Source organism: Bombus terrestris, chromosome 10, assembly GCF_910591885.1.
Source record: "Bombus terrestris chromosome 10, iyBomTerr1.2, whole genome shotgun sequence".
Taxonomy (NCBI): domain Eukaryota; kingdom Metazoa; phylum Arthropoda; class Insecta; order Hymenoptera; family Apidae; genus Bombus; species Bombus terrestris.
The window spans coordinates 20,137,908-20,162,561 of record NC_063278.1 but is presented as its reverse complement, the minus strand read 5'-3'; the positions used below and the strand labels follow the sequence as shown (position 1 = coordinate 20,162,561).

General features: G+C 33.6%; 1 protein-coding gene and 1 long non-coding RNA gene across 3 annotated transcripts in view; one reads left to right on the top strand and one right to left on the bottom strand.

Annotated features, from left to right (window-relative positions):
• The window catches only part of LOC100643555 (UBA-like domain-containing protein 2), an 82,906-nt gene that overhangs the window by 41,371 nt on the left and 16,881 nt on the right, over nucleotides 1-24,654 (bottom strand). For both annotated transcript variants that reach the window (XM_048409110.1, XM_003403299.4), the window contains exon 2: nucleotides 10,991-11,065. In XM_048409110.1, the coding sequence (XP_048265067.1) occupies nucleotides 10,991-11,065 (75 nt within the window). The remainder of the gene's footprint in view (nucleotides 1-10,990; nucleotides 11,066-24,654) is intronic.
• Nucleotides 989-2,833, top strand: LOC125385741. Its single transcript, XR_007225319.1, has 2 exons — nucleotides 989-1,632; nucleotides 2,157-2,833. It is a non-coding gene; the product is annotated as an uncharacterized LOC125385741 (long non-coding RNA).

The window sequence follows — 24,654 nt, the reverse complement described above, 5'->3', positions numbered from 1 at the left end:
ATTTGTTTAATCTAAGTTACAGAGTTGCGGTGTTCCCGCGAATCCAAGGAGGAGCTCCGGCGTTCTTTCATCTCCGACATATATATATATATATATATATATATATCTGTAACTTTACGCGATACAAATCATCATTAATAGTTTTCATCGCGTCAAACCTAAAACGCTACACAAAAGACTTGAAGAAAAAAAAGATATTCCAATGCCGGTTGATGTCGGTTTGAAGGTTGAAGAAAGGAGAAATATTTATTTTTTCTGTTGATTTCAAAGGGCAAGCTAGAAAAATATCAGATAGCAAATATCAGGCTTGTATCGTAAACTGCGTGAAGTTCCGAATACAATGTTATCGTTCAGCTTCTGTAATGCTTAATGAATCGTCAAGGAAACGCATGTAATTGGAGAGTTTGTGGTGAAATCACGGAGCTTACAAAATACAAGCAACTCTTTATCGATTAGCTTAGCAACCGTGGCATAAATGTGTGGCATGTACACCAACGCTCGTATAGTATCTGGAATATTTTGGTACATTTCTGGTAATATGTAGTATGAATATTGCAGTATATACTACAGACTATAATACTACTTAGAATATACTGCAGAAGTATATATGAAGATTTTTAAGATCTTAATGTTGTGGCTGATACACAATTATAAATTTATAATTTATAATTCTTATCTTCCAACTATTGATATATTTGATTATTCAGCATAAAAATATTTGTAATTCCAAATATCCAGTATTATAAATATATATTAACCAAATTTAAAATTGGTATTAGTGAATATTTGAACAATAAAAATATAAATTTTTCAAAAAAATAGGCAAATTAGAAAAATTTGCCATCTCGTTAGAATTTATTTCAATTTTACAAGAGTGTTCTTTACTCTTTTTTTTTCGTCAAGTGCACTCATCATCGCTCTTAAGAATAATTACGCACACAGGTGCACGCGTTCAAAATAAAACACTTAAAGGGTTAATAAACCTCAATATTCAATGGGGCTATATTTAACGCTTATTATACGCTTAACTTGATTATTCGTATCGTATACTAAGTTTTTACTAAATATATAGCTGTGATAGACATCATGTCACTTTTATATACATTTTCAAATTTGACCGTATAGTTACGACTCATTCCGGTCTCATGACAGTGCTGATGAAGTTACGCTCTCATTACGGTGCTAATGAGATTTCAAAATGTTTTATATAACACGCGCGGTAAAACCTCGTTTATCCGCAGCTTGTTTATACGAACAAATTAATTCTGAGCCTCTTTAAGCACAGACCGTCACGTAACCGCAACGTCACGTACCGGTCGGTGACGAATAGTGTGAACGGTCTCATTTAAAACGTATGTTTCAATGTTTTGTCGTGACGTTGCCGTTACGTAACGGTCCGCGCCGTATAGCGTAAATTGACCTTTATTCCTATAATAGAAATATTTACATACACGCGATCATTTGTCCTTCTTCAAAATAAATTCTATCTGTCAAAGGAGGAACAATCGAAATTCCAACACCTGCGGGGCACTGTCCACGAAGCGTCGCTTCGTACAAGCGTAAACGTTTGTTTGTTGTCTATTAAAACGTGACGATACGTCTATGAGCGATGTTGAGTCTACGAGGCGTACAGTAAGATATATTCTGTCTTATTATTAAAACGTCTAGCAACCAGCGAGACGCCTTCATCCTAAATTATAGTTACGTACGTCTCGCTACTGACGATCTTAAGCTAAGTTCACACTGGCAGACGATTGAAGAGTGTTTGTAGAAAACACTGTGTGAGCGCCAACATTGAACAATCTGTATCTTTTATAGGAAAGTGTTCTACGTGCTAACGAGATATACTAACGTGATATAGAATTTAAATGCAATCTTCCTTTCTAAATAGTTACCAATGATGTCACAATAGAAATATTAAAATATTAAGCACCAATGAACATTAGTTGATTGTTTCTTGGCTTTTGTCTATATCGTCTGCTTAAATGAATGAAATATTGAGTTTTCTTTACAAATAAGGGACACCTCTGTCATATATGGGCTTTTCTATAGACTTTTTTTTTATGAATTTCGGTAACATTAATTTGGATAAGGTTTATTATGAAAAACTAGTTTTTTCGCATTTACAGTGTTTTCTACGAGCGTTTGCTCATCAGTTGCAGGCAGACACATGTCGCAGACAAACAGCATCTTTCCTGCAAAATCCACGGACGACGGGAGACAACATTTAAGCGGAAAGACAGCTCGCGGATAAAACCACGTCCACACCGACTGACAATTATCGGCAGACACGCGTCAGGGAGAATCCCAATAAAATGCACGTCCGCAGTCAAGTATTTTATTATCCACTGAGATGGAAGACACGAGAGACGCGTGCGGGCAAAAACTCTCAGAAAAAATATGCATTTTATCTAGTTTGGGAAGTAACGATTCCGCTGTGCGACGCTGAGATTTATGACACGGTACTTGATACGGTGACAAGAAACGGTGAAAGTAGAAAATTTGAAAATACACGCCGTTTGTCGAAATCACTGCAAAGTCACGTAATGAAGTCACGCGTCGTAAAGAATCGTTCGGAAATAGAGCAAAGGTCAACATTATTTTTATCTCAGAACCATATATTTTCTAATACGTTGATCGATCTTTCTTGAAATTCCCCATAAAAGTTTTATTGTTATTATTATAAATGTTATTATAAAATGTATTACAATAAACTTATTACGCTTTATGTTATATATGAAACACTTATTAACACCAAAGAAACAAATTTGTCCAACAGTCGAAAAACACAAATAAAATCATTAGATACTGGGTTTCTGTTAAATGTTAATAATCAAACATACGTGTAATATTTTATGGTAGAAATCTTTCTCGTTGTTATTTCGTTACGATATTAATTATTTATATCTATACGATATCCGATTCTAAAAGCGGGGACGTACGTATTTCAAAGTCAGAATTTCAAAAGTTTAAAGTACTCTTTTTCGTACTGAAAAGGGACCGATCGCTTTAGGCGATAGCCACATTTCTGCAAAGATACATTTCAATAATCCGTGTGTTCCATCTGTGGCGTATTTTCGACTGATCGACATCGAGGTATATCCGGATACCCGGTTCAGTTTTAGCAGATAAATGTCGTCGCCTGTAGACAGTCTAGGTTACATTTTCTGGCGACCGTCGACGGATAATGTATACAGAGAGTGTCTGTCGGTGTAGACGACGCTTTAACGCCAGTCATCGTGACGAAAACGCATAGCGACGAAAATGGTACGCTGTTGTTTCGCGGACAGGTGCACATTACTTTACAATGAGCGTTGCATAGTAGCGTACTGTTAGCATCGACATGTCTAATATGAGTCTATGAAGATGATGAAGCGCGAACAGCAAGGCTAAATCCTCTGTTCGAACGATTTGAACTAATAAGAAGACTTTGAAAGCATAGCTATCCGAACTGCTTTGTTTTTCAATCAGTTTGGATAAGCGAGATTCTACTTGCGATATAAACAGATGTGCAAATACCGTCGTGAGTCAGCGTATATTCGCATGTGGAATAACTTCCTGTCAATAATCATTCGCTTCTGCCTAGTCACAAAGTAGCACAGAGTAGCTTGAATACATAGGTCTGTATATTTAACATTAGAACTACCAATAGTTAACACGAAATTATTTCTACCAAAACCGGTCAAAATGACTGGTCTTTAAAAAATACGTAATAACAGAATATTTTTATATTTATTGATTTATTACTTTCTTACAGAAGGAATTCCGTGTTATGCAGTGCATTTTTGGTATTATTAATTCATCTTGGTTCATGACCCCTAAACGAGGGTTGGCACATTTATAAAATTGTAGAACCAGTCATTTTGATTGATGTATTGCTAGTGTTAGTATCTAGCGATCTAGCGATCGATCCGGTATTCTCCTGATAACTGATGTCATCGTATTGAATGATACGCAGTAAAAATTTTCAAAACGTGTGGCAAGTTGTACAAAACGAGGAAACTGGTTAATTGGGGTTCGACAAACAGATTGTAACACCCTTTCACACTTTGACACGTACCAGTCATTTTGACTGGTATTGATATAAGTAGCCTTGATACAAAATTATTTTAAATTTGTATATATATATATAAAAAAAAAAAAATAAAAATAAAACTCATTACATTATTCTTTTAATTATCGTTGCGAAAGTGATTACATCATTGCGGAAAAAATATAACATGAAGTAGGAATTTTAAAGTAAAATCGTAAAACCAATCAATTTGACTGGCGTGGTAGTTCTAGTATTAACAAGCTAAAAAGTTGTAAACTATTTTCTCGTATGAAGAAGCTTCCGATGTGACTTTTAATCTTTCGCAATTATTTTTTATTCTTGCAATTATTTCAAATTCTTGTTCTATCTCGAAACAGAACTCGCCTAACTTTGTTTGTACCACGAGCTTTGGTGGAATTTTCAGCAGTTAAAACCGAAGTTGCTCGATGATCTTCTGAACATCTGAGTCGCGTACACTATTTTTTAAACTTTGAACTCTGCATAATCGTTGCACGTTATTTTACATTAGTTGCGAGTCTCGCATCTTTTCCTTCGGATTCGCAATTATTTCCAAATATTTATCCACGTTGGAACTCTTATAGAACGACCGATGTAAGGAGAGAGCTTTACAGCGAATGAGGAAGTTGTTCTACGTAGGCTCATTGTCAGTAGTTTTCAATAATAATAACAAGGTATTATACTGGGTGTCCCGCACGACTGGACATTCTAGAACGATGAAAGGTAGAACAGAATTTGATCAGGCAAAATGAAACGGTATCGTACAATGAGTGATGTAGCGTACGTGTCCGCTCCAAAAATAGTGACGTTCCGAATATTTTTAAATTTTCTTCTTCGAATAAAATTATAAATCGTTTTTTACATCGATCAATGGATCTTTGAATTCTCTATAAAAAATATTAAAGTATTTAGGTCTAAAATCGGTTTAAAAGTTATTTTAATCTTGCTTAATTAAGCAAATGACAAACGAGAAAAATCACAGGGCAATAGCCTTGTGTTCTTTTTTTTTTTGTCTTTAATAGTGTCGGTTATTGGTGATAAATTAAAAAATGTAACAATTCTAATCGTAATAATTATCTGATTCGATCAATTTTTATCTGAAGAAGGCGCGTCTATATTTCTATTTGAACTTATAAAAACAAACCGTTACACACTAACCGGAAGAAAAGAATATCCACTCATACTAAATAAATTGCTGTTTTCGTCCCATTCACATTACAGTTTATGTATTGGGTTAGCAACTAAGTGATTGCGGATTTTGTCAATACCATTTAATGAAAAAACCCGCAATCACTCAATTGCCAACCCAATATGAAGATATGTATCTCGAAAATGTTGTATAATTTTTCCTATCACATGCTATACACGCGTGCTTACATCTTATAATAATGCAAAACATAGACTAAATTTCGGGTAAAATTAAAATCGAAATATCTTTTAAACGTAATTTTAAAAATCGTAAAATTTTAAGTATCTTTTCAAACGTAAATATCCTAAATACTCTTTTTCTATGTACAGAGAATCAAAACCAGAACGTTGTTTATATTACTTTGATTAACAAATGTATGCACATCCGCTGTCTATTTGTCATATATCTAATGTGTATAACTCGACAGCAAATAGATAATGGCAAATCGAATCGATCTAAAAAAAATGTCAGACAACGATAATGAATAGTTTGATTTTTATCGATGAATCTAATCAAAATAAGTTAATTTAATGATTATTGATTTCTTACTTCGTTTTCAATGATGTGATTTAAATACGATATATTATACTTCTATGTAATTTACGTAGGAGTAATTAAAATAACTTGAGGTGTTAAATGTTGAGACAAACAGGTAGTTTTTATTCAATATCGGTATGCTTGTACTATTCAGCCTGTTGGTTTCCGCATATTTTTGTCACGAAATTCTAATTCTAATCGGCTCATTTAAATAAAATAATATTCCTTTTTTCTTTTTTTATTGAAGGTTTGAAATCTCCATGCAGGTTTATCTCTGCTGGTATGAATATATTTACATAGGTATATATGTATATGTGCTATTTATATTATTTCTTTAGGAATATATGAATATTCTAATGTTCATTCGATGTTGCGCCTTCAAAATAACAAGACTTATGTGAATTGCACGTTATAAAATTAATCAGAAATTTCGCATAATTAGTTCTTCGCCGTTTTATTTGCTACAAAGTTTATTATAAGTTTGAGATAAATAAATTACAAATGAGATTCGTACGGCGTATATAAAACATGTTGCAATGCCGAAAGGCAAGCAATACATAAAACTGCTACTTATTTAAATGAGATTCAAGGTTGCCTAAGTCGGAGAGATATCGTTCATGTTTTTCTAAAAAAAAATCCTATTCTGTACCTGAGGAAATCAAATAGTAAGTTATAGATTTATATTACAGATATATTTGCAATTAATTAATACAATTAATATGAATAGAATATTTATAAAAATAAACGAAAAACTACGAAGAAGTGACTGATTTTTATCTTGAAATAAATATTCGCTCAATTTGATCGTCTCGTGCAATACGATGCTTCGTTTAATGTTTAATAATATCTGTCGCCAATTTAACGCATTATTATACAGGACGTACAACGTGCGCAAAGTTTGAGCCAAATCGATGAGTCGAATGTTGCGCACTTCCCTCGCGTTACGTGACGATGCACAAAAACGTACTAAACCATCGTCGTGCATAAGCCGTGTATGAAATCACTGATTAGAAGGTGTCTTGTAAAGATAGCGGTAAATCAATTAATAATCTACGTACATCTACTGCGGCTATGCTTATTTTTAGACTCCGAATTTTTATGCATTTAGAGGAAATTTGAGGACACGACAGAATACGCGTAACGTGCAGGGACGTATAAATAAATGCAAAATATAGTTACTCGCTATAATATTTAGTAAATAAGACAACTGCCTATCCAGATTCCACTTTTAAAATTATACTTGTACGTTATATCCGTTTCTAAATTATATCATATTTATAGCTCTATTCGTGTACATATGAATTTGCATAAAAACTAGATATCTGTTCATTGTGAAATGAACAATTTTTTGTAACAATAAAAAAAGAAGCATTAAGTAACGCATTAAGCTACATTGTATATAACAATATAGCAATGTATATAACGTATAACAGTACGTTACACGTTATTCGTTAACATTAAGAACCAACGTTGCGTTAATTTCAACAATGTAAATGATTTATACGAATACGAGAAAAAGTGCGCAAACTCAATGTAATATATTTATTTTGTATGAAATTTATAAATGCATCAATATGCATAAAATGATACTATTAATTTGAACATATTAACATCAATATCTTGTTCATCTTGTTGCGACTTTAATATATAAGTAGCTATTCTGTAACTACTTATTAGGGAAAAGTAGACTTGAGGATGTAAAACTCAAAGGTCCTCGACGTCTGAAAGGAAAAACGAGCTATCAATAAATAATAATACGGTATAATATCTCGCACAAATTAAGTGTTATGGTCTGATATATATATATTTTTTCAACTTTTTCTATCAACGATTACAGCTTCTAAGTGAAAATATATAAAATTCGCGTAGTAATCAACGCGTTAATAGATTGAGCGTAATTTCCAACACTCAAGTAGCAGTTTATTGCTTCTTCTATCTGCAACATTTCCTTTTTACAATGCTATAAAGCAAAACTCCATATAAAATAGAGAGCAAGAAGTATATGTACGCCTTACATAAACTTTACGCAATGCAAAATCAGATACGATTAACCGAACGAGCCAAAATAACTTTGACGGTACATGGAAAAAACTCAAACCTAGTAATATAATAAAAAGCAGATAAAACGTGGCCAACACATTCTACGAGTAAATTGCGAAAAATAATATCGTACAAACACAGGCTCGCGCGAACGCTTGGTTAAAAAATGAATACGAAAATACGAAATAATTGAATAATACCGAGAAGCAAGAATAATAATAAGTTTGGTTGTGCTGTTTGATAGAATGGTTAAACGAACATTAACCTCAATGATGGACAGCTTGAAGAGGATCGATTCCTTGGCCCCCGCGATCGCCAGACATCACGCCACATCACGTCATTTTTATTCATGGGGAACTCCGAGGGAAAAAATTTTGCGAGGCAAGAATTAATATACTTCAGGTTTAACCCCGCTATGTTCTTCCCATCTTTCTCGACCAATTATATTTTAACAGCGTGAAAAATACCATCACAGTTTGTACAAGATATGAGAAAGTTTCAGTTTTCCGAGAAACGTTTCCTTAAAAATGTTCAAAATTTTTCCTTGATTGTTAAAATCGATTAAAATATAAAAATTTGAAAATTGTATGGAAGAGTTGATAATAAAGAATTTGTAGTACACTCATGAGATAAACCTGCTGTAAATATCATTAACCTATTTCCATGCTTCATATAGCGAAAAATCAGTTCGTTATTTCATCATCAGTTCTGTGTTGTATTTACAAACGTTTTATAGCTGTTAGTAAAACATTTATATGCTCGTTAGTATGATGATTCTTTCCTTATTTTTACTCGTAGGATGTCAAAATTGAGCCACCTTATATATCTAATTTAAATCATCAGAAAATTCTATTGTCATATTTCTTTTTAAACCTGATAGGGAACGAAAATATGTGATTATTTATAAACATAGGTAATGAAATGTAAATTGCGACTTGTTTGCATATATCCCATGTATGTTTTGCTTGTTTTTAATTCGCCATAAACGCACAAATATCCACAGTTTGATAATTGCACGATCCAAGAGCTTTTGTAAAAGTTATTTCGAGGAGAAAATAAAAAAAAAAAATTAAGAAACGAGAATTCATCTTTGTCGTTTTTAATTTCCTAAAAAGGATCAGTGCGCAACTTGCACACGATTTTGTACCAACATCGATAAAGGTAAATGCGAAACGCATTTATCGAATTATCAAGTACCATTCAATTTTTAAAACTGTTTCTCTCGGGAACGCTAAAAGTGGACATAGGATATTTGTTGCAGCAAGCCATCGACGTATTATTGGAAATCGATAAAAGCAGCCGACAATTTACCAACTGGTATCTATCTATAGCATGATGCAGATATTCGCGTCCAAAAGAGGTAAATGAAAATAGGAGAAAATACTGAAATATATATAAAAGATTGCATTCTGGGCGTGCAACGAAAAACAACAAACAGATGGCTAACATTTCGAGGTGCATGGCCGTTTACCAAGCGATCGAGACGAAACGATATCGCGCGAACGAAAGGCAACGAAAAAATGTCATTTCTCGCGCGTGATCTCGTCGCGATTCGCGCAACGAACCTAATGAATAAAATCATTCGCGTGATGCGTCGTGGATCGTTGCACGTGACATAAATAAAAGAGAATCGAGTGGAAAGGGAGAAAGAGACGGAACGTAGCCGATGCGATCGCCGCCGCCAACGAGTACGAACACGACGACGCTTTTCACGCGGAAATATAGTTTCGTATCGATTAGACGTCGGTACACGACAAAAACACGGAGAACGGCCAAAGGCGAGTCTTTCGATAGATTTCATTCGATATCAGAAATATTGAATTGTTCGCTAGATGAACGTTATCTCGTGAAACAGAACATCTTATGTCCTGTTAAACGATATCAACAATCCACGTTAACTGTATAATTGTTGTATCGTGTAATAACTATGTAATAACTAGTGGCGTTACTTTTATTATGTATTTTATCTTACATACACATATTGATACATACACATAGATAAAAGATATTATATAATGAGTACATGCAACGACTGCGCTAACTTATGACTTACGTAATTCATTTTAATCGTGATCGATAATGACGGTTAATCGATGCGACAATAAATAAGTAAATAAATACATTTACGCCAGAAATGTATTAGAGGCTATAAATAAAGCGCGGATGTTTATGCAATTTTATGTTTCTATGAATGTAATTAAAGAAATGAGATCCAAATGGAAATTTGTTTCGTCTACTAAATATCGTAGTAACTGTTCTACTTTAAATATCGTTTATATCTTTGCACGTTATACGCACTCTGTAGATTGTTCGAATCCTACGTTTCCCAAAAATGTACAAGCATAGTCTAATTATAAATTGCGAAATTCTCTCGCAAGAAGATTTTTCAATTTTCAAAAATAAATTTGAGAATGTATCGTGCGCGTGTATCGGGCCAGTTGGTAGTTAAATATGTTGGAACTTTATTTTCTTGAAAATAAAGCGTTAAAAGAGAAATCACAGTTTAACATTTTTTACCTATTTTCACGTGTACGATAATCTTGTGCTGATCGTCTACCGATACCTAATCGGTACTTGGCCCAGTTAAAGTATACTCGGCAAATACTCAAGTTCGTTTTTCTCAGAATCGAAGCGTTATACGAAAAAGTTTGATTCCATATTTCCGAGTTGTTTTTCCGCGTCGGATCATCGGTTGCACTACGATTTCCGACCCAACCTCGTACGAACGAAAAATCACAGGTCGTGAGCGGAATCAATAGATCCCTGTTACGAGAGCTCCAGTTACACGAATTGTTTGTTCCTCGATGAGCTCAGATAAATGGAATTCTACTGTGCTGATAACAATCTTCGAAAGAGGTTGTGGAGAATGGAAAGGAAATGGAAGGAGAGTAGGGAAAAGAGGGAAAACGCAAACAGAGTATGGGGAAATAGAGTATAATAAAAAATAGATGGATAACGAATCACGCAACGAATAAATGAACGAACGAAATGTAAAGATAAAGAGCGGCGATAATCGGAGAATTGATATGTCTTTATGCTACTGTACTTATCTGTAAGTTAATATTTTACGTTCATAAATTCTAACTATCTAAAGCCAGGTGCAATTTCTAGGTCATCGAGCTGAAATAAATAAATGCAACAACGATATTCGATAGAAAAACCGGTGCACTTACTTGACCAAAATGTGTGCCAGGTCCTTGCGCGCATGGAGGTATCGCTGCTTCTTGGAAGAAAATACTAAGAGCAGTCTGAAACGATAAAGTAAGCACGATTAGATCGCAGGCATAGTACATTTCATACTTCAACATTTATATGTGTTACTATACGTCTAGACTACGTAACGCATAGTTTTTTTCAGAATAAATATCGTTTCCGTTTACAAATTGTGTCATTAACCTTCGAATGACGAATACCAACTCTCAACCTCGATGCTTGACTTAGCCTTTAACCACGACGTAAATATTACACCGAGACCTGAGCAAGTTATCAAAGATAGTACTACGTTTTACATTTTAACTTTACAGTTTAAAGGTCGATGGTTAAAATTTATTAACTATCGCGTGATTGGCTAGAAGCTCGTATACTATTGTGTAAAAGTAACTTAAATTCTTCGATCTACATACGAATAAATATGAAGCAGAAGAACAGCATCGAAGTCTTTGGACGAATTATTTTCTATTCGATTTATCTATAGATACAAATTCAGCGTAAAGCGATGAATGATGGAGCTTCTTCGTGAAAATTTGAACAGCTCATTTATCATCGTTATTCGAACGTCTTTGAAAACTTCTTACGTGTACATTATACGTAACACACATAACATTGATGTATCTGTATAAAACGTTATGAAATTTCATTCTGGCATTAACCAGATACGATTGTAGTAATTGTATTGGTCAGATTCGAAAAGTCTGAAAATGTGTATAGCAATTGGAAGATATTTATTGGAAGCATATACTTCGCAAAGATCGTCGAGATATTTAAACAATCGATTATTCGCTGTATTAATAATATGCAGCGAGACTATCTTTAGCACCAATTTTAAGTTTGTTAATGTTTAAAATTACTATTTGTGTAGTGTTTCAATTTTTCATTAATCGTAAGCGTATGTTTGCAATAAATATCTTGTAACTTTTATATATCGTGATATATCGGTTTCGTTAGAATGTAAATGAAATTCCAAGAACTTTCGTATAATACGCACAATACATTCGTAAAAATTTTATGCGATAAGTGTTCGGATAATTTTGTGCTCGAATGCTACATTATTGATAAAATACACGAAGGACAGCTTAGAATGAGTCATGGGCAGAAAGGCAGATAAAAATGTAAAAATCCTGTTTGAACTATTAAAGATAGAACGTCAGGTAATGGATTACTCGAAAGTTATATGGCAATCTTCCAAATCAAGTTCTATACTTATTCATAAGAACAAAAAACATTTTCGTTAATGGATTTTCTACAATGTTGTAATGTTTGTGTCTGATATTAGGACCCTCTTGCGCGATAATGACAATTGACAAGTTACAAATCATAGGTCACAAACTTCACAATTTTTTAATTTAATTTACCGCCAAGTGGGAATTGTAATTTGTAAAATTTACATGTAAAATTCCATTTGTTTCGTCAATTGCCAAACTTGCTTTCTTTGCAAAACTTGTAGTCTATGACTCGCAAAATTTGACTAGCAACGTTAGCTTAAATCGCGTGCGAGAGAACTTAGGAATGTGAAACGTTTTTAGAATAGAAAACTAACTATTTTCTGAATTATTCGTTCTGAATATCCTATAATTCTGTTACACTGAAGGTGGCAGAGATAATGAAGGAATCTTTTATTTAAATCGAGATCGAAGCAAGTATGTTACATTGACTTCCCTCTGCTAAGAACAAGTTTTTAGATAATTCAACTCTTAGTACACTGGTCGTAAGGTGATGTCATGCAGAGACCAGAATATCTTTTTTGCTACCTATTGATAACTATTAGAAACACATGCCCAATAATTTGCTATACGCTTTCAAATTGCTAGCTTTGTTAGGAGAGATTACCCAGAGGAAGGGGAAAAATCAAAATTAAAATGATCTTTGGAAAAGAGCGAATAATATAAATATTAAAAATAAAAACCTCCGTGATTAGCACCGCAAGTGGTTGATATGTTATGTTGCCATATTGTCAGTTTCCTTCTATTTCTTACCTAAACAAATGAAAAATAAGTGCTTTATTAAACGTTCTTCTTTATAGTTTAACAATCTTACGTCAAATAATCGAATAACACGTAATTTGTCAGATTTATTTCTTAAACTTCATTCGTTTTATCATCAGATATTTTTCTGGTCGCCTAAGAGGATCTATTAGCATCGATAATTTTCGACTTCTAGCTTTGCTATGAGATAAGGTAATTGGATATACATATGTAATTACAGATATACTTTGAAGTCGAATTATGTGATAGAACGAATAGTTTATTTAAACGGAAATGTATCGAACAGAAATCAAGGACACCGAAGTATTCTTTTGCTCTTCTGGGAAAACATCGTTTTCTCTTTCGTGTAAGTTTACTGTCTTTGTTTATTTGTTAAAGCTATTCTTTCGACGAAGTCTATCGTCTTTGTTGCGTTATTCGGAATGATACTTCAGTCATTGCTCATTTCAGATACATACGTACGTAAGTTTTTAAGGAAATAAATTTATAAAATGACAAAAAATACCACGTTAGCTACATGCTAGCTGCACGTGATCAAGTTGTACAGCAGAACGTAACCGCCTACTTTCTTGCCACTTTGGAACAGCATCGGAATTATTTTCGAAATTTGATCACATCTGATATATAGAGTGTAACTCGATTTGTATCAATAGAGTAACAAAGCAAATCTTGCGCTTGGCTTGGAAAATATTTCAACAGTAAGTTAAGAAAAGGATACTAAAAAGCTTCGACGCGTGTTAATGTCTTTAGCTACAGTCGACCACGCAACTGGCAAGTGAAGTCACGTGGTGTCACATACGTACAGTATCGCTCAAAAGTGAGTGATCGGTTGTAACTAGAAATTCATAAGCTTCTTGTTCACCTTGTGAAACCAGATCATGCAGTATCTATGTACTCGAATGTGTTTGTCTATGTACAACATTCTCGCTCATGAACCACTGTCACCGCTGACGTTTACTCCTTTTCAACAAAGTGCTTATTAAAACAACACAAGACTTTATCTTATCGTTTAATTTCGAAATATTTAACAATTAATTTACGATAATATCCGAAGGTTAAATTAAAGCTGTACTCGTATGATTCGAATAAACATTTAAAAAAGTGACTGCGACCATAAGCATAATCGAAGAATACTGCAAGCGAGAAAATTGAGAAATTTTGTATTTTAGTGGAAAATATTCGCGGAAGGTATAGAACTTCAGTGCAATTTCCCATTCTAAATAATTGTTAATGCTAGAAGATGTGGTGGCACTGATACGACTAACGTCGTCTCTGTAGAGGAAAATATAAGTATCGATAAACGTCACTTAATTATTTTTTGGCTTTTGTTTATTGCATCTATATAAACGCGACATCGAACTTTCCACGTACAGAATTTTCTACACATACACACACACACACACACATACACTTTCCTTTTTCATAAAACTGAACTACATATTTACTTGTCCTGAAACATTCTTTGGCTACGGTATTTTCTACAAACGCTCTTCCATTGTGCCGGTGATTATGAAACTAGCTTAAGCAGTATATATTCTTCGTTTCAAGATGTTTAAAGTTACGCGTTTGACGCATGAACTGAATTCTGTTTAATCGCGCGACAAGAAACTAGGTGCGACGGCTCGATTACTACCATTTTGCAAAGATGGTTTCAGATTGTATTAATGTATAGTAATTGTAATGTATGAGAATAAGTGATAAACTCAGATTTTTTTAATTTTTGACCTAGACCACTTTCATAGTCACTGGCACAATTGAGAGATTACGGGATATATTGGGTTGGCAAATAAGTAACTGCGGATTTTGTCATTACCACCTAATGACAAAATCCGCAATCACTTAGTTGCCAACCTAATATTATACCGAATAGAAGAATAAGGCAAGCGCGCTAAAAATCGGAAAAACAGTTATGGGAAGTATTAGAAGAAAGTTGGAAGACAATGGACAATTACGCAAGAAATATTAGATTCAGAGCAGAGATTCTTTTTATTTTAAATATATGTTTATATAATTATATACTTATTTATATGATTATCTATATGATCCGTATCAACTAGGCGGTGGATTTTCACGCAAATTCAGATAGTTATATACAGAATTAAAGAAACAAAGCTTAAATACAGAGATTCTGTCTATTAAATAGTGAAACGAGTACTGTTTTTAATATTTTACGTTCTATGCGTTTTGTTTATTTTTGCATCAGTGGTTAGAGGAAGATTGTTGAAAAACACGTAATTAAATTTTAAGTGCAGTTTAAAACAATTTTTATCTATTTTCAGGTAAGCAAACGCTATAAAGTTTCTGCATTTATTATTAATCGTTCATATGCTTTGAAGTAATGCTGAAATATGAATATATTTATAATTCATAAGACGAAAAAATATTACTCGACTGTTTCAATAATGTACAAATACCATTGCTATATTTAAAAATCGCCTTTATATTTTTCCCGTCCTTAATTACACCGAGTTAATAAATTTCCGCACGCTAGATAGTTATTTTATGTAAAACACGTTTACCATGAGTTGACCGTAATAAAATTTACGACAGTCTACGTTTATGCAAATTCGTACTTTTACAAACGTAATTTAAAAATATAGACACTAAATAGCAGCTACTAAATGTCGTTACGTTTGATATGTTTGTTTTTTTTTAATATTTGTATAGTACGTAGTTCGAAACGTTTGAATTTGCACGTTCTCCAAGTTTGTATAACTTGAAAAGTCTCATAGTTGTATAAATATCCGCAAAATGTGTACCAATTACGCTATCGACGATACTATAATTTCACGTTTCTTTCGTAAAAATTCGAAGGAAAATTTTCTACATGTAGACACATGCGCGCTTCTCCTTTTACAATAAAGAGAACCATAGACCGTTACAAAAGAGTGGGAATGCTCTGAAACGAGAATAAAATAGCTGGGGCAGATATTTGTAACGAATAACACGTTATTTTTATCGGCTGTTGCATTTATATGTATTGTAATTATAGGATATTTATAGAGACATTTCGTTTTAGTCGTATAAGCTTCTCTGATGGCAATTAATCAAAGCTTCGACGCTTTGATAACGTCGCTTAAAGTGTGAACAAACTTTAATGATTTCTACCAAGACTACAAATTTAATATTCGCGGTGTACAAGTCTAACATTCGGCTGATCGATACAGCAAAATTTTGATAACTCCATCGTAAGAATAGCGAGTACACATTACGCTGTTCGATTGTATTTCGATACGTAACGCGATCTTGTAATAGAAACAGAGCCATTATATTATATTCGTCCGTTGCTGCAATGTCATACATAATTGTCTGTATCGATCGATTACCTTTACCATATTTAGTACAACTGTGTTAGCGTGGTAAATGTGTCGCACCTTTCTTAACACTAGAACCACCGATAGATAACACGAAGCTATTTTTACTAAAAACCAGTCAAAATGACTGGTCTTTAAAAAATACGTAATAATAGAATATTTTTATATTTCTTGATTTATTACTTTCTTACAGAAGGAATTCCGTGTTATGTAGTGCATTTTTGGTATTATTAATTCATCTGGGTTCGTGACCCCTAAACGAGGATCGACACATTTACAAAATAGTAGAACTAGTCACTTTGACTGGTGTGGTATTGCTAGTATTAGCATCTAGCGATCGATCCAGAATCTTTCTAATAACTGATATTATCATATTGAATGATACGCGGTAAAAATTTTCAAAACGAGTGGCAAGTTGTACAAAACGAAGAAACTGGTTAATTGGAATTCGATAAACAGATTGCAGTACCCTTTTATCCTTTAACAACTACCAGTCATTTTGACTGGTATTGGTATAAGTAGCCTTGATACAAAATTATTTTAAATTTGCATACATAAAAAACAAAATAAAACTCATTATATTCTTCTTTTAATTATCGTTGCGAAAGTGATTACATCATTGCGGGGGAAAAATATAACATGAAGTAGGAATTTTAAAATAAAATTGTAAAACCAATCAATTTGACTGGTGTGGTAGTTCCAGTGTTAAGAAATTGAACTCAACTTCTTAACGACACATTTACATGTAAGATGGAAGACTGTAACAGGAAGAATTTTCTGTTATCGAGATGCTGGTTTAGCTGTGATGGCATTTTCCCATCGTTATATTTCGATTTTGCTTTCATCTTAGCAAACAAAAAGAATCTAATGATTTAAAAGAATATGAATAGTGCAAGATTAAAACAATAAATCACGCGTACCAATAATACTTTCTTCCATATTTTTCTCAAACTGAACATGATATCTTTAAGCGTCAGAAAAATATAATTGCATCGAAAATAACCAAAAACACGTAGCAGGACTAGTCGATCGACATTAGCAACAAAGGAAGCTACCCGCATGTTAAATGAGTTTAAACGAGAAACGTTAAATTAGCTGAAACGAGTGTCACTGTTTGCTCGGGAAATTTGACATCGATTGGAGAAATAGCATGGAAATCCATGAGTGACTGTAAAAAAAGAGTGGTATTTTTACATTTAAATAATCCAATAACCGGGTAATTTTCCTCGCGTGAGATGAAAATGAAGAGACACGTGTTGGTGTGTGACCAATTCTCCGCTCAAGTTTGACTCATTCTAGGCCTAGTCACAGGACAAACTGTCCTATGACGTGACGACACAGTTACTCATCGGCAACTTTCACTGTTAAGGGTTAACTCCGGATGTGATCATTCTTATTACTTTTACTTTCTTCCTTTGCGTTATTTCGGTATTCTTATGCTCGGTGGCTTTTCCTATATTTATTACAACATAATGCATATAATGTATAATAAATAATTGTTGTTCTAGCCTTCGAATATTATATAGAGAAAAAAATTATATAAACAAACATTATGTAGAAAAAGTAGTGTATATATAATCGCTCACGATGTTGAAGTACATATTTACTTTGCTGTTTTTTCCCGAGTTATTTCTTGGTGACGCTTTTTTTATTCGCTCAGATAAAAAGAAGTCCTGATATACTCTCAATTAGTTCATGCAATTCGAACTGACATAACGGGAATTATGACAGATTTCACGACACTTTTGTACAATAATTTACCGACTAACAATATTTGTAGATGGATGAGTTAGCCAGTTATAGGTGATAAACTTATTACATGAAAAGGGATAATTCGAATCTAGTAAATGAACAAGCGACTTGTAACTTGTAAAACTTCTATTCTTTCGTTGCCAAACTTATTACGATTACGCAAGAGAGTCCATTAATAAAACGAATGAACGATGAATTCAACGTTGGAACGCATATATGTATAGCGAGTTACAAGGACCGCGTTGTAAACAAGTATATTTATTTAAGCAGATACAGTGACTCGCAAAAGCATTCATACACTTACCATAAAAAAACTTTTATACATATGTGTGTATGTATATCATGGATGTTATATAAAACATTTTGAAATTGTATCGCTACAATGAGACGCGATTATCATGATCGTATTAGCGTTTGAATCCAATATCTGAAAATATACGTGAAACTTGTAACATATTTATTACAAACTTATATTTAATACAAAATTAATATGTACACAGTATAAATAGTCGTCTTAACACTTTGACTGTCACGTTGGTCAGTGGTGACCGGAGCGCTTGAACTTCTTATAATTGTGAAAGTTGAATGAAAATTGGCAGTTAGGGCATTTTAAATATAACCGATAAACAGAAGGTACTTTGAAATAAAAGGCGCCCTATTGAACAATTAAACATTTTTATTAAAACATCAATAAAAAAGAAATGAGAACAAATCTTGTATCTAACGGTGCACTGTGTTTGCATCCATATCTTTAAAGGGTAATCTACGAATATTATTATAAACACAGCTTAGAAAATAATCGTAAATGCTGCTTTATAATCATATAATTGAAGTTAGAAGTGTGCACATACCTTACTATTATATATAGAATGAGTAAATACCGTTTACTAATATCTTCTACACTTTTCAATAATATATTCTGGACGTTTTGCTTACGACGAAATAACGAATGCGAATGGTTTGTTGAAATAAACGAAGCCTTGTCATAATATGTCGCTATCAATTGTTACCAAGGCGCTACGGTGGTCGCCCGTAACCACCAATAAGATAAATGGTCCATTGGGGAAGAATGTTGTCTTACATCATCAATTTATTATTATTTTGCTATTATATGCTTTGAATAATAAAAATACTCCCGTGGCATCCTGAGCGAAACGTTTATAGAACGAGTATATATTAAAAATGATGCGACTGAATATCAAGACTCGATGGTATCGCAATTGATGGCCTGTTTAAATATTATACTTTCGTCATCTGCGCAAAATATACTTATACTAAATATCTTGGAACTTGTGTACACATTTTCAGAATCGCCTAGAACTATACTGATATAATCGCGATAATTGCATGTCATCGCGGTGCTAATGAAATCTCAAACTGTTTTGTGTAACACGCGTGATACGTACAACACTAACCGAGATACGTACGCTGTACTTGTCCAATTCCTAAAATAAAATTGTCGAACGCATTATTCTCGACACTCTGTCGCACCTCGTAGATCGAGGTTAGCTTTGTACGTTGCGCGGCAACGTGGTCGTATATTGTCGGTAAATTGCAAAACAGATAGCACTAGAAACGCGGCAGTTTTATCAGTGCTTTGGGCGATCGCGCGAAAGTTTACCGAACGCGGATCACCCGTTCCCTGTGTGTGCCCAGCCACTTCCAACCGACCCAATTGCCGCGAAAACTAGCACACAATTCTCGCTAGTGTTTCGCAGCCACGCGACATTCTCGCTTTCGCGAAGCTTTGAAAGTTGCTTTTTCCAAGAAAAACCATGACGCGGCCGCTCGCTTTTGCTCTTGTATATCCATCGTACATGAGCATTTTCGTGCGGATTTCCATCGTGTTCCTATTGAGTTTTCTTCGAAACTAACTTCCATAGCGTCGCACCGTTGCACGCTTCTAAAATATTAACCCTTGCATATGTATTTTTCGTTTCGATAGATGGTCTGCGGAGATACGTACACGCAACGACAAGCTACACGGAAAATGGTTATAACTTTCATCGTTATATCGCGCAGATGGTATCGATAAATCGTTAGTAACGAATCTTATCTTTGTGTTTGCCTTGAAAAAAAAAGAAGAAAAAGAAGAAATGGATATCACGAACGACTCTAAACCGAGTACGGTTATTGTTAACCTGTATTGGAGTAACCCGTGTTAAAGATAACAAACAGTCAAATTGTTTGATCATTGGATAAAATGATGATTATTATGTTGTGTGGAAGCTTTCCACGAGTACACGATATATCTTCTGTTTAATACATTGTCTTCTATTAAAGACAATCAGGAAGATCGTTATCGTTATGCTTGTTACACTAATTGGAGTATACATTTGTACATGTATTTTCCATTTAAGAAGACGCAATTGTGCGGTATTTTGCTCGGTGGTGATGCAGAACCTACGAGAAGAATAAATTATTTCTCTTTCCTTTCGGAATTTCATGCTTTTCACGCAAAGATCACGCGCGTCGCTTTCATAAACACGACCGTTCTTCAAAAACGCTGATGTTTATCGCTTTTGATATTCACGGTTCATGAAAGAATATAAAATAAAGGACAAGGAAATAAAAAGAGTAATGTATATGTACACTTAGTTCGCTGTATTTTGTCTTTGATACGTTAGAGGTTTTACTTGTTTCGTCCTTATGCCCGACTTTTATCTGAACAGGTAGAAACGTTTTGTTTTTTCTTGTTCGCTAACACACGTACTTCGTATGATTTTATGAATTATAGGACTTTCAAATTTGAAATTACTTCAATGTGTCACGTCAAACGTAATATTCGAATAGATATAAAATGACGATTGTCCGTGTTCGTCTTCTCTCAGAGAAGCAAAATGATGCTCAAAGATTTTTTTTTATTATCTAATTTATACTTTACAATTTGTCCAACTGAACATTTGGTAAATAATGCTCAAAGTGATGGTTCTTTAATTTTCATTCGATGCATTTCGATGCTCGTAGAGGAAGTATTCACGATATAACATTATTGCAGTTGAGTTCGTTTTTAATCGCATCACAGTATCTGATCACCCTGTATCGCGATCCTCGAACTTGTATTATTTCGATCACGCTGATTTCAGCATGATAAATTTCTGATATTTTAAGAGCGTGTTTGAAATAAAATCGAAAAGAGAAATCGTGCGAAACAATAGCGACTTTTCCATATTCTCCTCGAACTCGAGGTATTTGTTAATATTAGAAAGCTACAACTGGGTCGAAAATGACCGCAGTTACGTTATGAGATTCTGAAACCATGACAGATATTCTTCTCTCATAGAAAGAAGATTAAAAAGATGACATTCCACCGACCTCACTAAAGAATTAAAATGGTCAAACTCGAAGATGGTATCTCACTGGGGGTAGCTATCCATATGTTATTTAGCGATTAAACTAGAAAAATTTACCGAACGTCCAGCTGGACAAATTGTAAAATACAAATTAAATAATAAAAAAAATATTATTCTTGTAAAATCGATTAATTTTTTATATCACTCGATCACAATAAATCGCGATATAGATTATTTTGAGATGCTATTAAGTACCTAATTAGATTCATTTAAGTACCAACTAACGATTCTTCCAATGTACCATTGTTTTAAAAAACATACTGATATATCATGGAACGTAAAAAAAGTCAGTAACATTATATAAATAACCGAGTGAATTGACGCAATATATGCGTCAATAGCAATGAACGTGTTGACAGATATTGATCGATACAAACAATTCTTCACGAAGAGTATTTTAGTATTTATGTAAAAAGTGCTGGGAATCTTCCCAGTCGCGTATTGATCGCTACTGTCAAAACATTGAAAACAAATATGTACCAACAATACAAGGGATTCAGTAGAAAACTCTCTTTTTCTAGAAACGAATATTGAAATAATATATAAAAGATCCTTATCTATCCAGTCTAGTGTAAAGTGTTTTCGCTTTAAGAGTATAATAATAAGTATAATTGCGAATATTTATGTATTTATAAATAATTTAAAAGAGCAAAGGTCTATAAAATGGACATAATATGCAAAGCTATACAAGACGTTTAAAGTGAAAGATTTATAGCATATAATTATAAGTAGTTAGCATATAATTATAAGCAATCTCTATTTAGGCTCGTTGCTGTATGCTTAAAAATACAAAATTACTTAAACACGTGCAATAACGTGTTCAATGACGGAAGAACATAGACTTTTCTATTAGAATTTAATTTTATCCCTATTTTTCACGAGTTAATGATCTTATATCGTTTGTATCGTTTTACTTCCAAGTCGCTTAATTATTAAATTATTCTTAATTACTTCGATTTAATTTTTCTTCCCGCTATAATCGTGAGTCTTAATTTCAACGATAGGTAAAAGATCAAACATCCACTCATAATTTTCCCGTAAGAAAATACAAGTTACCTCTTCAACGGATTATTTTCAACAAACTTTTAAAGAGTTCCACCTACATACACGTTCGTTGATCGTGCAAAAATCAGACGCAAACAGCTGTATAAATAAACTTGAGATTAACTTTCGTCACTGAAAAGGTGCGATAAAGTTCATATATTTTCTGATGACAAAATTTTCTTTCAATTGCAATTCCTACTACTAATTTTCTTTGTCCAAGCTCCGCTTCCTATTTACAATACTATTTTATTCAAATTATTAAACGATATTCGACAAATTTTCTATCCGAACTTTCTCTTAGCTCTGCTTCTTTACGATTAAATCGAAAGAGAAGAGCATAAAGTTAATGACGCGTGGATAATAAGCTAAGGAATTCTATTTTTATGTAAATAAATGTACAATTACTTATACCAATTGCATACGAAAATGCCATGATCGATCGAGAAACGAGGTAAAAGATACGTTCGACCGCCACGTGGATATTCTAAAATACCAAAATTTTGGTAGAACCGTTCACGTGTTCCAATTTAAGGTAGAAAAATTTACCGGATGTTCAGCTGGACATATTGTAAAATACAAATTAAATAATAATAATAAAAAAAGTGTTCCAATAAGCCTCATCCGAGTTGTGTTCGAGTCACGTAACGACAAAAAACCTGAAATAGATCTACTGTTCGAGACTTTTGGGCCGAGCTAGACGTACGTATATTATGAAAAGATTTTGAAAATGCTCGTCTGACGGGAAAAGAACAAAAACACAGTAAAAGGAATTTTCTGTCTCGAAAGTCATGCTCAGACTGAAAAACGCTTCTGTCAGCTTCGTTGCATCCATTGATTATGAATTAACGCTTTCTGTAAATCTTTTCGAATCTTTCCAGATGCAAAATACTCTCGCGAAAAAATTCGTACAATCGTCCACGTCTTTTACCAACGTGTTACGCGTATTATACGAAACATTTTGAAATTGCGTTGATACCATAATGATTGATCGACGCTCAATTATCGCGATTACACTGGTGAAAATCTAAATGATTTCGAAAATCAAAACAGTGTTCAAGTACAAGAAACTGTTTTGAAAAGTTAAAGATATTTGGTGTAGATGGCAAAGATATTTAAAAGACCAACGCCCGTGATATTGCTAAGTCTTGATGTATTGTATTTATACTGTATGGGAATTTCGTACTAAACATAAGCTTGCAGCAAATATCTTGAAAGTTCCGCATATATTTTCAGACTAGCTTCCAATTTTGCCAATATAATAATGGCAATGGTGGTGCACTATGGTGCTGATGAAGTTTCAAAATGTTTTACATAACACGCGCTACATGTGTCGAAGTATGTGTTACGAGTCATAGCTTATGAAAACTAGCTTCCATGATGGTTTGCTGGATATTTGATTTAAAAATTGGATATTCTCTGAAACTCTTCAGAACTGTACGCTTCAGAAGGGATGAGACGATTCTTAGAATCCTTAACGATGTACGTATTTGTGACTATTCCGAGAAGTTTTCTTCAGGTTTACAAGTTTTCTATTTTTTAATCAATTATTCTCCACACGCCGATGAATGAAGTTTATATGGAAAGTCTTCCGTGACATCTGACCAATGGCACATTTATGCGACTTGCCAGTGAAAAACTGACTTTCTAAATATTATTGTTTCCTACTCTCCGTGAAAAGATAAACGGCTAAAAGAAAAAATAAATATTAATTTTTTGACGATGTAGCTCGAGAGAGGCTCGAACAAACTGTTGGATAATAACGTGTAGCGAATATAAACTTCCAGTTATCCTAATAGTCATCGCCTCAACTCAACTGTTAATATTCGTTTCTTATGAACAGACGAAGATATGTATTTTTTTTTATCTGATAAAATCATTCATTCTTGTAACAATCCTTCTCGATTTTGTTACGCCTTCGAAAGGTTAAGAATTAATTACTGTAGTATCGTAAAAAAAGCCTGATTAGAGATCGATCAAAACAGTGCCGTCTGTCCTTCAGTTGTTAGTTTACATAGGGAAAAAAGCCTATGTGACTAAGGTCACCTAGTTCTTGCGGAGCGTTGACATGATGAGATTAAAGAGAGAAAAAAATAACGCTAATGGAGGGGGACGATTTGAATTCAAAGAGTGTTGATCGAAAAGTAAGAGCGTTGATCGAGAGGTGAGAGCTAGT